Source organism: Meleagris gallopavo, chromosome Z (genome assembly GCF_905368555.1).
Source record: "Meleagris gallopavo chromosome Z, MGAL_WU_HG_1.1, whole genome shotgun sequence".
NCBI classification, from domain to species: domain Eukaryota; kingdom Metazoa; phylum Chordata; class Aves; order Galliformes; family Phasianidae; genus Meleagris; species Meleagris gallopavo.
In genome coordinates this window covers 34,753,283-34,769,806 of record NC_139435.1, presented here as the reverse complement: position 1 = coordinate 34,769,806, position 16,524 = coordinate 34,753,283, and the positions used below count along the sequence as shown (strand labels likewise).

Here is a 16,524-nt window from a genome sequence, read left to right as displayed (position 1 = left end):
AAAGTACTTTTTTTTCAGTTTTGCTCATAGCTTGTAAGGCCTTCAATGCTGTGCATTTTCTTTCTGGTGATGATGTACAGAAACTAATTTTGCTTGCAGTATTCACTACTGAGAAAAGTGAAAATGTATATAAAGTACAGTTCATATCTTTCTTGAGTCATTTTTTTCTGCCTATTTTTTTAAACAATATTTTAGTATTGTACAAACCTTTAAAAGAAGAGCTCATGAGAAATCACATGCAGACTTTGCATTGTTTTCATTTTTTTCTTTTTTTTCCCTTTTAGAATTCTGTAAGTAGCCATGACTACTAATAGTGCACAAATAAAGAAATACAGCAGAAGTTAAATTATTTTGACATGATCATAAAGTCAGAGTTTACAGTATGGGAACAATCCACATGCTTATGTTTCCTGTTTTTTTTTTTTCCTTAGTCAGTATCTAGTTAAAGCATAATTCAGATAATGGAAATCTAAGAAAAGCTTGATTTTTTTTTTTTTTTAATATAAATATTATATATATTTATAAATATATTTATATATAAATAACAATGTTTTTCTCTAAAACTTGGTTTCTCATTACTAATGCTCTACATTGTTTAACCCTAACCAGACGATGGGTGCTGCAGCAGCTAATTCAGGAAAACTCCTTGCCTGCTGTTGTGAATAAAGGAAACCTGGGAGTAGCACCTGCGGAGAGAATTCACCGACTAGTGCAGGAGGAAATGGACGTCTGCTCTGAAGCTGCTGGGAGATACCCAAGCAATTACAATGCCTGGTCCCATCGCATCTGGGTTTTACAGAATGTGGGAAAGCTGACTACCAAGGTAAATTACAATAATGAATAAAGTCTTTCATTTTCCTTGCTTTAAAAAAAAAAGAAAAATAAAGTATTAAAAAAACCCAGAGTGATCTGCCAAGCAGGTGCTCTGACATGGACGGATTACTGTTGATCTGTTGTATTAGGTGAGTGCAGGCAGCTAAAGTGTGCTTTCTAAAAATGGCAAAATATTGCAGTGTATATTGGTTTGTGTTTTTCCTAAGTGTAGGCAGGTTTTGTTCTGCAGGAAAGAAAAAGAGCTTTCTTGTCCATGTACAATAAAATTCTGTTCATGTATTGGTACTCAGTGGTGGAGAACAGATATAAAACTATGTGAACTAAAACAAAAAAGGAAGAAAAAATATAAGTCATAACACTAATTTTGAATTTCCTAATAAAAGGAAAGGATAACACATGACAGGTATTGTATTATTTTGATACTGTAATGTGATGTCTTGTTTTCTTATCTTATTTTGCTTTTCTATCATGTCAGGATACTGAAGTATTAAGTAAAGACAGCAGAATTACAGAGAAAGCATAGTAGTGCTGATAACGAGTTTCTTCAGCAACACCTTTGATCAGACCATTGCTGCCGATGCAATTCTAGCTCCAGCAGTCTTGTATAGTATATGTTACTATGTGAATATTACCTATATAATGTTCAATATATGTAAAACCTAGATGAAATAGAGTATTTCATATAACTTAGTAGTATCTAAAGCAAGACCTGTGAAAAATTGAACTAATTTACTGTGAGATGATCTAAAATTATATGAATAGTTTAATAGTATGGTTTCTAAGCTGATAGGTGAATTCATTCATTCATAAGTTGATAAAATGACACGTCACTAGCATTTTTATCAGCAGTGACAGTGTTTTATGGTAAATCTTCAGCAGTGGTAAGGGAGAAATTTAGAAGAGGCTCAGTCTGTAGAACTTTTATTGATTAATATAAGATTCTAGTTGACAGTAGTTTGAAGTTTGTGATTAACACCGTGATTGCTTTTTGCATTTACTGTTCCTTAGTAATTAAAGTAAATATATAGTTGCAATTTGATAGGAATAACTCCTCTCAAAGTTGGAATTTATCTGGTGGTTTAATTCATTGGTATTTGTCAGAGCTTGTTGTATTAAGTCACAAAAAATCTGTGAAAAAATGTCTGAAATTTGTTAGATCATTCCCAACTCTGCCTGCCTTTGTACCTGCCCCCAGATTTCCTGTTGGTCTTCTTTTTAGCCTGCTTAACAAGGGAGTGATAGTTCCTCTCATTTTGTTCAACTGGCTTCCATACTGATTGTAGAATTCTAAAATATCCATATTGACTTTAGATTTTTTTTTTCGTGATATCACTGATGCGTCTCTTCAAATGGCTTTACATAAGTTGTTTTAGATGCAGGAAAATCAGGAAAATGTGGAACATAAACGTTATAATGAAATTCGGGATAAAATTTGTGAATAAGTAACTTTAAAGTCAGAGTTAGAAAGTGAACTTTTTCAAGAAAATTGTGGTTTTCTAAACCAGGTTTTCTGGATCAGATAAGGAAGGATGCCGTGAATCGTTCTGTTTACTTTGTTTTATGCAGGGAGTAAAAATATCCAATTATAATGCTCCCCTGTAACTTCGTAGCTTACAAGCTTGTCACTTAAATGAATCAGACTATCCAGAGATCTAAGTTGGATATAACGTGTGTAGTACCAGTTCCTGCTGATTAAATGATGGTCTGATTTTTCTGATATCGCTCTTAGGTCTTATGTTGTTTTTAATCAGATCTTAAAATTTTAATGTTTAGGAACTTAAAATAGTAAATTAAGTTCACCTGAGAATAGAGAAATTGCAGACTAGGAATAAGGTGTTTTAGCACCCTTAAGAGTTCTACGTGTGGAATCATAGACCATTCCAAGTTGGAACGGACTTACAGGAATCAAGTCCAGCTTCACACAGGACCACCCAAAAATCAAACACTAGGACCAAGAGTGTTGGCCAAAAGCTCCTTGAACTCCAGCAGCTTGGTGCTGTGACTACTGCCCTGAGCAGCCCATTCCAGTGCCTCACCACCCTAAGGTGAAGAACCTTTTCCTGACCCCCAGCCCCATGCTCCCCTGACACAGCTCCATGCTGTTCTCTCCTGTCATATAACTGTCTCAGAGAGCAGAGCTCAGTGCTGCCTCTCCGCTCTGTGTGAGGAACTGTAGGCCACCATGAGGCCTCCTATCAGCCTGTCCTGCTCTGGGCTGAGCACATCTAGGGACCTCAGTCTGTACATATACCCAGGATAGCTCTGTCCCAGATAAAGAATCCAGCACTTATTCTTCTTAAATTTCATGCAGTTGGTGATTACCTAGCCCTCCAGTTTTTCAGGATCCTCAGGCCTTTCTACCCTGGAGAAGGTCAGTGTAGAATCATAGTCAACACAGAATCATAGAACAGCTCCCCTGTATCTCCTGTACACTTACTTAGCATGCATTCAAGTCCTGTGGCGTGATCATTTATGAAAACATTAAAGAAAGTGGAACCCTAGGGAACTACTAGTGTCTGGCTGCATCCAGCTCAACAAGCAAATTGTATGCAGGTTTGGGTTTGGCTGGGAATTTATCCATTACAGTAGTCACAGTCCTTCACCTTGGGATTCCTGGTATCCTAAGGCCTATCATTGGTGTTGAAGACAGAGACTGCAATGGTATGAAACCTCTGCGTTTTCTACATTCCTATTTATTAAGTGACCAACTTCATGGAATAATAGACATCATCAAGCAACAGGAAATTACTTAGTAGTGCATTCCATTTTAATGATTTATAAGATCACAGAATCACTGAATCACCAAGGTTGGAAACGACCTTCAAGATCATCCAGTCCAACCATCCACCTATCACCAATAGTACCCACTAAACCATATCCCTCAGCACAAAATCCAAACATTCCTTGAACAGCTTCAGGGTTAATGACTCCACCACCTCTCTGGCAGCCCATTCCAGTGCCTGACCACTCTTTCAGAAAAGTAGTATTTAAGGTGCTGCTGATCTGTCTTTCTGAGCTGTATCTCACATAGCAGGTACTATTTGTTTTTGTTACAGTATCTTTTAGAATAGGTGGACAGTGAAAGGTGTGTGTAGCTAGCTTTGTACATAAGGCTGTTCCTCTTGTGCCGCAGGAGGAAAAAGGAAGACTTAGCTGCGAACGTTGCTTTGCATCACTCAGTCCTTTTTAGTGCTGAAGGTAGCTCAAAGCAACTTTAAAGATGTTAAAGCAAGAATATGCTAGTAAGGTTATATACAGTCTTTAAGAGTAGATGAAAAAGATACAGCTTACTTTCTGAGAGTTTAAATTCCACAGAATGAGCAATGCAATGAAAGTGTATAACTGTTAGTTCTATTACTAGAAACTAAAGCAAAAGAAGGTTTGTCCATTATTGAAACTTCCCATTTCTGACTAGAAATGAAGGTTTAAAAATGTTTACAGTTAATATAAAATTTTTTACTCTGGTTGATAGCTGTTGCTGCTTTTCTTTTCAGGTTCTCCTTGATGAACTTTCTTCCACTAAATACTGGGTTTCGATGCACGTCTCAGACCACAGTGGATTTCATTACCGCCAGTTCTTACTCAAGTCCTTGATAGGCAGAACTGTGAATGATAATAATACACTGGTACAAAATCAAATGGGAAATGAGCAAAATTCTAGTCTTCAAACGGAGGAGGAATGTGAAGGAGCAGAAGCTGTTTGTGTGGAGGAGCAGAGTGTGGATATCTCCCGCTACTTAGAGGAGGAGTTGGATTTCTGCACTGATCTGATCGACACTTACCCAGGGCATGAAACCTTGTGGTGTCATAGGTAAGAGGAATTTGGCAAAAGAGCATCCTTCTGGTTATTGGATTATTTCCTGGAATTTCCAAATTAGCTATTTTTCTGATTTAAAAACATACCACTCAATTAACAATTTCTAAGCTACTATGTTTTGAGCCTTTGAAAAACATTCAAGAGAATAATCAGAGCTTTTGAATGGAAAATTTGATTTGGTTAAGTATCTTGTCAGCATCAGCTCCACTTGTCCACTTAAGATGTTTAAAAGATGTAGTAAGAAACATGAAGAAGAATCAGCTGTAGAAAAATTCTGCTTTGCCAGCTGTATGTATGTGCCTGATGAGGTAACAGTGAGTTTGCCAAAGTGACACAGACTTATTTTTTCTTTTGCTATCAAAACATGTGAATATAGATAGATAGATAATTTTGACTGTGATCCGCTCAGTGTTGGCTCGCAGGCTTGGCTCACTGGGAAAGCACAGTGGCAAAGGAGCAGGGCGGATGTGTGCTGTTACAGTAGTCAGAACCAGAGAAATGTGTGCTGCATGAGATACAGCACCTTTTCCAATAACTAAATCTGTCCTTTCTTAAAATCCAAGACTAGTTGATTTCAGGATTGTATTCCTACCTAATTTTGTAATTGCAGAAGATATCTGTGGGGATTGCGGGGGTGCAGATTTTATAAGCCTGCAAGCATATACATGCAAAAGTTGCTTTCCATTATTAAATTCCTGCTGGCTTCTTCAGAAAGTTTTGTATAGGCTGAACAGAGTGGCTTGTTTTGTAGTGTGGGAACTGTGACAGCAGATTTTGTGCATTGATACTTGTTAGCGAGTGAAAGAAGTGAAGTTTACGTTTTATTTAACAATATATAAGGAATAATTTGCTGGATGGTAATGCAAATTTTATTACTGAGATTAACGCATTAGTATAATCAATATAATGGTTAATTTCCAGTTCTACGCAAGGTTATCACATTTGCTCTATCTGCCCTCAGTGGACTGTTTTGCTGTGTATTGAGTAATACGGTGTGATGGCAAATTCTGCTCTTCAGCAGCCACGGCAGATTATTATCAGCATGTATTTTGTTGTTTTTTTTCTTCCCTTTCCTCTGAAGGAGGTGTGTGTTCTACCTTCAACACCACTTAATCAACAAACTTCCTCTTCTGAGTGTGGCGGCCTCATCTGTGGACAGCAGTGATGAAACTTTGTATAATTCACATCCCAATCCCACGACAAGCCACATGGCACAAGTTATGGATGTTGATGGTTTGAATGAATCCAGCAGCAAACAAGGTTATACCCAAGAAACTAAACGCCTAAAGCGTGCTCCTATGCAGGACTCTTTTGGCCCAGAAATGGAATACAGGTTTATAGATAAAGTTTTATCAACTTGTAGAGACGTGGACCAAGCCAGGTTTGCTACTGCTTACAGGAAATGGTTAGTTACTTTTTTAGGTCAGTGAAGGAAGAATTTAAAGCCCTGAGAGTTCTTTTAGTGCAATATTCTTTTTTTCAGACACAACTGCATGTCTTGGTTGCAAGTGTTTTCTAACTATGTTTCTCACTCTTTTATTGGTCAGTCCTAAAACTTAAAGAGTACAAGTTTATCACATTGTTTATTAAAGAACAGGCATATCTTTTGTTAAGCAAATGCCATTTGTTGTTCTTTCATTTTTTTAAGAAGTCACTGGTTTTCCACCTATGTCAGCTTTCTACCATGCTGTTGTCTTTATTTTTAACTTCTGCATTAAGGTGGACTCGGAGATACGATTTAGCAGAGGGTTGTTAGAGTTAGGGCACTATGGTTAGGCTGCAGTTGGATTTGATGATCCTTGATGATTCTATGATTCTATGATTCCATGACTCTGAATGGTGTGGCTTTAAAGGAAAATAAGGGGAAAGAAAAAAGTTGTCTGCTTTTGAAACAGTGTCTGGAAAAAGAATAAGAGGATCTGTCAGTGCCAGCTTAGCCTGGTTCCAGGTAGTTTCTGTTTACTGTACTAGATCTTGCTCATACCTTAAAGGATTCAGACTATATTCAGTGACTACTATTACTTTTGTATTAGCTACCTTCGGTAGAATGCCAGGCTGCAGAGTTTCTTCCTTAAAGAAGTAACAGCATTGGAGTCATGCCTTTTATTACTGCGACTTTTTTGTTTCCTTATAAGTTGTTAAATGAGTTTGATAAGAAAGTCTCTGAAACTGAAATTCTGAAGAGGAAAATGAAGTATTTTCTGCCACAAACATGCAAAGACAGTCAGAGCTATATTTGGAAATATTTTTCATAGAGCAGACTTCTTTAACTTCTAAATGTGTATTTATTTATTTATTTTACCTCAACAATTCAGAATTAATGACACTTGATATACTTTTCTGAATGTATTATGTACACTACAGAATCTCAGCCTGCTGTGTCACATATTGATAACATATGCTTAACCAAGACTGTTCAGGCCCTATAGATGGTCAGTGAAAAAATTCTGCTGTCTGGTTGTTGAAACTATACAGTTCAAAAAAGGACAGCAGGACAGGACTATTTCTTTGCTTTTGTTCCTCTGCAGGGCTTCTATGACTCCTTTCTTCACTGCACTTCTCCAACCATAGGACCTCTCTTTATGTAACTATAAATTTTAAGGGGATTTAATACACATTTCTATTCAGTGAAATTAAACGTGAATGGTTTGTTTTGTCATTTCCTTAGGAGTTGTCTTTATAAGGGACTTTTAAGGGAGAAAGTGTTATACAACTCTAGAGGTTTGTACAATGGCAGCATTACCCCTGTTCCAAACAGAATATTAACCAAGGGGATGAGATTTTCAAGCTAGAATCTTTGCCAAAATTGCTACTTATTTCTCCTGCGCAAAGTGCCTCCTTACCACAATGAGTTTCAAGCTGCTGTTTTTGTTGGGCAGAGAGAAGGAACAAGAAAGTGGAATTAAAAGACATGTAGCTTGCTTGAAAACTTATCACTTGAAAAGAAGAAAAGCACTTGAGACGTGGAATTCCAACACTGCTAAATAATTTGGTGGATAAAGATTACTCTTGCATTTCAAAATGAAAATCGACCATCTCTAGTCTTAGAGAAGTTCATAATTCATTTCAGCCGTGGAGTAGCAAACAGACATTTCTCAGTATATGCTCTTGTATTTATAATACCTAGATAAGACTGATTTAGGCTAAAGGATCTTCCTGCGAAAGCGTTGTCTCCATGAGCAATTGCATCTGCCTCTGAAGCTAGGTGTATATCATATGGCTTCTTGGGTTGCATCTTGGTTGCTGGTTCTGATTGCAGAAGAATGTAACTGATGTGTGAAACAGGTGTGGGAATGGTTTAAGAGGATTATTATGTCATAAGGTGTTTTCTGTGTGAACACTGAAAAATGAGTAGATTCAGGAGCAAACTGGAGTCTGAACTGAAGAACTTAACTGGAGGAAAATTTACACCCATCCCAGAGGGCACAAAGTGTTTCATGCATTAAAGGTATGTTGAGGCATGTGCAGTAACCTCAATCAGCTTGATTACAGACACCCCATTAATAATTAGTATGAGCTTGGAAAGCGTGACATTGGGTGGCAGTCTGTTAAGGACCATATTCGTGGTCATTGAATAGTTAGAGAGTAACTTGTATTTTCTTTACCTTCGAAAAATTACCTCTTGGTAAGAATAGTAGAAGCAGGCAACAGAAGACTGGGATGTGGGATACAAAATATTTCTTGAACTGTGGAAGAAATGCACTGTTCCCACATTAGTCTTGCACTGGACTAATTGATATTTTTAAAGGAGCTTGCAAGATTTATGCTTTCTTAGAGCTATGTCATGGAAATATTGTGCTATTGAATTGACAACCTTTCTGACATAAACGCTTAAAATCAAACAGGTGCCTTCAAATGCATGTGTTCAGTCCCAGTTTTTGTCAGCACAGCAGGTTCAAAGATTTGCAAAAGTTGCATTGTGCATCCATACTTGGAAAATGTTCTGAGAATGGTGATTATGGATGTTGCTGATATTTTCATTACTTGCATAAAAAACATCAGTGGCTGTAGTATGAGTCCAGAGTTAGAAAACCTAAACCTGATGGAAATGCTTCCAATTTTAATTGATTGAATTGCTGCTTTTAGAAGTGTTTTCAGACCAGACTTTCCTGCACAAAGAATTGAGCAATAGAAATGATTTTAATTGAAACAAGTCATATTTTCCATTTTGAAAGACATGCAAACAGTAAGCTGACATTTCATTTTTATTTTAAGTTATATTGAAGAAAAAAACAGATAACTAAATTATTTCATGCTGACAGTATCCTGAAGTCTCTTACACAAGATGATTGAAAAGGTACTTTCAGCAGATTGTATTAAACTCAGAATTGTAGAATGTTCTAAACTGATCTTTGGAACATACTGATTCAGTATTAGTTCAAAGTCTGTCTTGGACATGACTTGAAAGAAAGAAGAATGGTTCAGGACATTGGTAGTTAACATATATAGTTGTTGCTGAGTACAGGTTAAGTAAATGTTGAATTCGCTAACAGAAGTTAGGTTATTTTCATGTAGTCAACAAACATTCTCATGGAGAAAATGTCCAACAGAAGCTGCAGAATATAAAGTGTTGATTCTCTGTAAGTTCCTTCAATTAGAAAATCAATTGTGTACAGCCTTTAAGCATCTTCTTACAAAGTTCAGCATCTTTACTCATTTTTTTCCCCACTGTAATATGAGCTTTACATTGATGCAAATTCTTTTTGTTCACTGGATTAAATCTTGTAGAAATTTATTTCTGCTAGAAAAAAAAAGGTTTTGAGGAACAAATGTAATTTGAAACTACAGAAATTAGAATGGATGTAATAATGGGTTGAATTCTATGCTGCTACTACATTAGCTATTATTTCACTGGCTTTTATTATCTTGTGCAGGGCAGTCACTGGAACAACACATGCAGCATTAGATATAACTTCAGGAAAGCTATATAAAGTCAATGGTAGAACACATCACTATAGCTGCTCAGATTAGTATTTGTTAATCTCCTCCTACCTGATTATTAGTGTTTTGTTGACTTATTACACATTCTTTATACAGTCAAATCCTTGTGACATTTAAATATGGGGAAAAGTAAATTGCTAATTTATACTGTTTAATTAGCTTGTTTTAAGATAAATAAGCAAAGTAACATAGTAAGGAAGCTTAGAATCTGTTTTACAATCAGAATTTCAGCACTTCCAGTTTCTGCTATTCCTACTTTATTAGAATATGTAGCTAGAATCTGTGGGCAGGAGTGAATTTTTTACTAAGTAAGTAGATAATTAATTTTTAAACAGTATTGTATAATACAGATGAGCAGAAATGAAGGGTATTAGAGAGCTTGTCTGCCTAGGCAGACTCCGCAAGCATACTTCTTCAGAATGACAAATGTTACAATGCATGAAATGTGACTACTACAGAGTAATGTAAGCAGTGAGTCTTCAGAGACATGATGATTGAGTTTTTGTACAAGATTCTTAGGGTTTTTTTGCTCTGTCTTCCCTTCTGTGAGGGAATAATGTTCTTTGGGTGGTTTTTTGTATCCAGTGGGAAGCAAGTCTTTGCACTGTAGAGTGGGGATGAAAAAAAAACCAATTGTTGGGCAGTTTTGGAAAACAAGCAGAGAAGTGGAATGTAGATGTGATTTTTTTTTTTGTATGTTTGTCTTGTTCTGGGGATAAAAGTTCTTCACAGTTAGAACTTTTTTTTTTTTTTTAATAATGTTATATCAAGGAAAGACGATAAATCATTATTCTTAAATGCACTTAACATTCAAGTTAGCTTCAAAGGAAGGTCAGTGTCCCTGACTAAGACCATTTTTCTTCTTTTTTCCCATGTGTTCAGAGTGTGCTTCCTTCCAAATTTTTTGCCTGTTCTTCCAACCAGCAAAAGAAGAATGTAGCAAAGGAGTAATGAGGTGGCCTCATTTCATGTTTAGATAACTCTGACTACCTCCCAAAAGGTTCTCGTGTTATTGTCCGTATGGGGAGTTTGTCATGCTCACCTTTTTTTGAAGCCTCATGCTAGGCCTCGATCCTCTTTTGGAGGTGGAAAGCAGGAGCTTTACCTACAGAGCCATCTAGTTTCCTAGAAGAGTTTAAAGCAGGACAGAGGGTTGTTTAAAGAAAATTTTAAAAAGACCAAAAAAAAAAAAAAAAAGCTTCAAGCTGTTGTTAAAGTTGGGAAAACTACCATAAACCTTTGTTGATCTTTTCCTCTGAAAAAGCAGTGTGTTTCTACAAAATGGGGGAAATGTGTGCTTCCAAGAAATTCCCTGTAGACAGTTTATGTTTTTGAAGTATAAACCTAACCCTTTTAGTGGCTTTTATTTAGTGTGTAATGTTACTTCTCAGGGCATAGTCAATCATATGAATTAGGGTACAATCATGAATTAGGGTACAATTTTACAGTTTATAATTATTGATTTAAAAATAAAACATAATTGCTAAATATGTAATAACTGACTTTTAACATTTTTTGTCTAGCGTAGTGTTTTATATCTACCCACACGCTAATACTGTACCTTGGCATCTCATCTGCATTATTTTTTTATTCTATATCTTAAATTACTGTTGCAGTCTTGCAGGCAGTTCCTGGCATTTGCTGGGTTTTGTCTCTGTGCCTCCTAGTACGATTCAGTAAGCTACTCAATATCTCACAAGGACATAGTTGAAATAACGGGGATGCTTTTTACTCCTATCTGTGCTGGCACACGATGTGGCTCTGATTTTTATTTATTTATTTATTAACTTTTGTTAGGAGTCCATACTAGAATTAACAAAGCTGTTAGTTACTGACAGCATGTGCTTTTGCAGGATGTAACTGTTCTGAAGAGTGTAACTCCTACCTGAAGTTTAATAAGCATCTTTATCTGCGTCATCTCAAACCTGCTTCTAATCCTACTATAGGTAGAGGTAAGGATGAGCCAACAGCAAACAAGAGGGTGCCTATATTCACTGCACATTTTATGATTAGAACATAAAGATGGTGAAACAAAGAGATTTTCGTGGATAAGATATCCCTACATGTTGCTTTTGAAATTGGTACATCACTAATTCAGTAAGATTCCCTGAATGGCTGTGGAGAATTAATATATTTTTTAATTAAAAGCAAAAAACGAGGCATTGATTATGCTATTACAAATAGAAGAGTCACATAAATTAAACAAGGTACCAAAACTTGGTTTTATGAGACAAAATATGTTTATAATCTAACATGCTCATTTCCTCTTGTTCTAGTTTTTCTTTTTTGAAATGTCTGTGTTTAAAACTGGGTAGTCATCTTGTAAAATGTGATTGGGAATGTCTTCATTTAACAAAAAATAATGGATGTCTTAAATGGTTTTAAGTAGCATTAAGATTAATGATAGTGATAGCACTATAGTATTTAAGTACACTATTAAACACTAATTTTGTAGCACTCTTATATACATCAAAATACTATTCTATATAGGGCAAAAATGTTTATTTTATGAAGATATGTGAAAAAAAATATTTAATTCTCATAGCTTTCATATTAGGAAAAAACAGTTTTTAAACAATATTTTGCAAAATTTTTTTCTATGAAATATTCTCAGATACACAGTTTGTGACCACTGTAAAATTTATGGAGCTCTCCAATGTTGGTAAATTAGATAAATACAAAGTTTTGTAACAGAAAGGGTAAGAGAACAGTAAAACACTGGAAAATAATGTGATAAATGACCAGTGTTCTACAGGAGAGTGACTTTAAAGCATTAAGTTCATTTTTTGTCCTGGTCCTATTTTGTCATAGGTCTTTTTTTTTTCTTTTTTTTTTTTTTTTTTGTCATCGGTAAAGATTAATTATCTATATTTATTTTCCCATGGTGAGCATGTGTATGTACAGGTGGGTATGTGGAGGAACTGTGTTCATGTTACGTCTGTGCGGGAATGGAAAATGTTCCACATACAGCTATTTTTATGTCACACTCGTGATCTGTGAACATATCTCTTTCGTGGAGTACCTCTCTTAAATCTGTGAATCTAGAAATATGATTGCCAATGTCAGTTTACTGAAAGGAACTTCCCTTCTGTGGCACTTTGCCTTCCTTCCACAATTGCTGGGCAAATATTGCATATATGGACCAACTGATTTGTGGTGGTGTTTTTTCCAACTGCTTGTAGATAATTTTGGAGACATTGAAAGAACTGGTTGTGTCCTGCAAGTTGGGAGGACTGAGAAGTGTTCAATTGGTGTCCTACTTGCCAGATAACTTTCATGAGTCTTCCAGGACAAAATAGAGATGGGCTCAATTTTGTTGAAGTAGCTTCAGCCTCAGAGAAGACCAGGAAGACCTGTAGGACACAGGCCAGCAATCAATATTTGAATCTAAACATCACGTTGTTATTTTGGTATGCTATTTTTAGTATTTTCTCGTTATTCTTTTCATTAAAATAAATTACTTTTTTTGTTGTTGTTGAAGATATCATTTTGAAAGCTTTTAGGTTTTAATTTACTTAACTTGGGGGGCTAATTAGATAGGCTTAGTATGAGCAAGTAATAAACTTTGGACTCCTTTCACAGAAACAGTTTACAGGAACTGAGTTTTAGTTTGTTACTGGTTTGAGTGCTTGATTTTAGAATAAATTGAAATAGTTCAAAGGATCTTCAGAGACCACGTAGTCCAACTGCCTGACCACGTTAGGAGGAACCAGAAGTTAGAACATGTTGAGAGCACTGTCCAAATGTTTCTTGAATGCTAGGAAGCCTGTTCCAGCATTTGACTGTGCTCACAGTAAAGAAATATTTCCTGATGTCCAGTTTGAACCTCCCCTGGCACAGCCTTTTGCTGTTCCCATGCATCCTTTCATCAGTTAACAGAGAGAAGTGATTGATTTAAGTTCTGTTGAAAAGAGGGATAAAATTCCTACCAACTTTCCTGAGAAAGGATCAGACCTTGCTGAAGGAAGGACATCAGTAACTGTATGGTAGCTCTGAAGTATTTACTGTGATGGATTGTAAGTGACTTCTGTGTCTCAGGCATATGATCGTATTTACAATTTCATGACAAAAAAAGCTGATAGACTAATATATATTCATTAACACTGTGGTTGGAGAGAAGCTGTTAAAGTTCTGAAGTATTACAGCTTTAAATAAGCAGCTGGAGACAAACATGGTGGGTACTATGCAGGTATGAAGAGCTAAGAAAACTTTGTTTTTTGTTTTGTTTGGAAAAGCAAAGAGTTTGGGAAGTATTACATATGAAGACTTGTGTGTGGGTCAGTGGCTGAGTTTCATGCAAGATACTTGGAGAGGAATGGTAGGCTTTAAGGTGCCGTGTTAACTGGTGCAACATTGAAGGAAGAAAGTCTTAATAAATACTGAATGGCTTAAGTTCTACTTTTCTCAAAGTGTGCTGTATACATTCATGGTGCAACAATAAACTGCACATTTGTCACTCTGTCATCTCACAAATGTTTATAACTAGGTAACACTTAATTTACTTTTTAAAATGCATCTACTTAATGTTGATTTGAAGTATTCTAGAATTATTTGTTGTTACTGTTTCCTCCACTCTAATCCTTCTGTAGTGGAACCTAGCCAGATAGTGATTTCCACAATTCTAAACTTAGTTTGGCTGTAAAGGGAAGTTCAAACTTTGCCATATAAAATGTTCAGTTCTCTGATGTCTAGTTAAAAACATAGGAGAGCATCCTAACAGTGCTTTCCATTTGTGCACACTGGGTTTTACCTTGTTTATCTCGAATATTTTGTATTGCATGTTGATTATATTTTTACATATTCTAGTAGTACAAAATACATTAAAAAAAAAAAAAAGAATACCCTTAGCATCCTAACCATTCTATGCAGATGTCTTCCAGAATTTACAGGTACAATTTTAGTGGTGATGGTTGGTAATTTTTTTTCTCACTTATTTATCAGCAGACTTGTTTTTATATGTATTGGTAATAAGTATACTAAGCACAGCTGTAAGTTATTGTATTTCTGTAGAAAATGGAAAATAGTGTAAAATTGTTTTTGTTAAATGTTGGCAGTTTTTAAATAAACTTTTTGTCTCCTAAAAACTGTTTTCTGTGGCAGTGTATTTGCCCTGGAGTAGAATTTCAGTGTTAATGATACCCTTCCTTATTGTTCCTAATCTCTTTTTATTGATAAGCTTATTTTAGCAAGAACTGTGCCATCTTATATGAATTTAGATGATATCAGTGGATATGTTAAGGCATTAGAAGAGGAGGAGGTGATCCAAGATAGCCAGCATGGCTTCAGCAAGAGCAGATCGTGCCTGCACAATCTGATATGGCCTTCTGTAAAGAAGTGACAACATCAATGGACAAAGGAAGAGTGCTGATGTAATCGATCTGCACTTGGCCTTTGATATGGTCGTGCACCACATACATATCTCTAAAGTGGGAGAGATATGAAGAGTAGGCTATTCACTGGATAAGAAATTGGTTGGACAGTCATGACTGGAGGGCTGTGTTCAATGGCTCTGTGTCCTGGTGGAGGTCAGTGATGAGTGGTATCCCTCAGAGGTCCATCTTGATACCAGTGTTCTCTAACACTTTTATTGGTGGCTGGGTGTGTCCAACCTATGGCCCATAGGCCACATGCAGCCCTGAACAGCTAATAGTGTGCCCCCACAAGATTGTAGACATTTAAAATTATCAAGTGGTTTTTTTTTTTTTTTTGTTTGTTTGTTTTTTAAAGCAGTATTTTTCATGAATTGATTGCACATAGCTTGAGTGCAGATTGTGTAGGTGACCACTGAATGCTGTGGAAGGGAGGGCACAGTGCAGTACCTCTCATGCCCACCACATACAACGTTGAATTGATATCTACATGTATTACATGTGCTTGTGCTAGTGCTTGGCAAGTAAAAGGCAGTGATTGCCAATAGCAATTTTTCAACTTACCTTTAACTTATGTGTGTGCCTGTGAAGACATACATTTTTTCTTATTAAACATGTAAGATTTGGTCTTGTGTTATTTTGTAAAATAATGAGTTAACACATTCACTGCAGAAGAAATATACAGAATACTTGTGTGGTGCTGACAAATTGTGATTTTCAACATCTCAAAAAGCTCACAAAAAGTTTAAGTAACTTGTGATATAGCTTTTGGTGGATTTGACTGCTTATTTAAATGAGTAGATTGTGTGTCTTCAAGGTGCAAATCAACAGATCATTGCTATATTTGAAAACGTTACAGTATTTGAAATGAAACCTAAATTGTAGCAAGCTCAAATGATGACAAATAATTGTAGGCATTGTGATAAATTGGCTAAGCACAGTCCTGTGAACAGTGAAAAATATGCAGCGTTGCTTTCTGTTGTGATAAAAGAATTTTAGAATAGGCTTCAAGATTTCTGAAAATATCTTCTTTTGGTGTATCTGCAACTCCATTTTCAGTTAACATAAATAAATAACCTGCAAATTTTCAAATGAAATGTATAGAGTTGCAATCAGATATTCAACTCAAGGAAAAATCTGATCACATCTACCAGACTTCTAAAAGCTGTATCTTAGTAGAGAAAATTATCCTTTGCTTCACAATCACACCTTATTCTTGTCATTGCTTTTTGGCAGTACATACATTTGTGAACAACTGTTTTCAAGGATGAAGCGCATGAGTAGTAAAATAAGATAAAAAATCACTGATGTGCACTTTAAGAACTCGCTAAGAATTGCAGCCACCCCCATCAAACCAGATCGATGCATTTGTTGCACAAAAGCAAGGTCAGGTGCCCCACCAGTTTTATGCTTTTGTTGCCCTCATTTTTTGTTTTAATAAGTAGTTTTTTAATTATCTATTTCACCTATTTTATATGAGGCCAAGGACAGGTCCTTGCTTAGTATACTCTAGGCACACTGAAAGATCTAGTCAGACCATCCCAGTCATATGTACCGTGTTTC

At 36.0% G+C, this 16,524-nt stretch overlaps 1 protein-coding gene across 1 annotated transcript in view; it reads left to right on the top strand.

Moving 5' to 3' along the window:
• The window catches only part of PTAR1 (protein prenyltransferase alpha subunit repeat containing 1), a 44,956-nt gene extending 30,280 nt beyond the window's left edge, over nucleotides 1–14,676 (top strand). The window contains exons 5-7 of the mRNA XM_085212708.1: nucleotides 610–823; nucleotides 4,329–4,645; nucleotides 5,733–14,676. Of these exons, the coding sequence (XP_085068834.1) occupies nucleotides 610–823; nucleotides 4,329–4,645; nucleotides 5,733–6,081 (880 nt within the window). The 3' untranslated portion in view covers nucleotides 6,082–14,676. The remainder of the gene's footprint in view (nucleotides 1–609; nucleotides 824–4,328; nucleotides 4,646–5,732) is intronic.
• The last annotated feature ends 1,848 nt before the right edge of the window (nucleotides 14,677–16,524 follow it).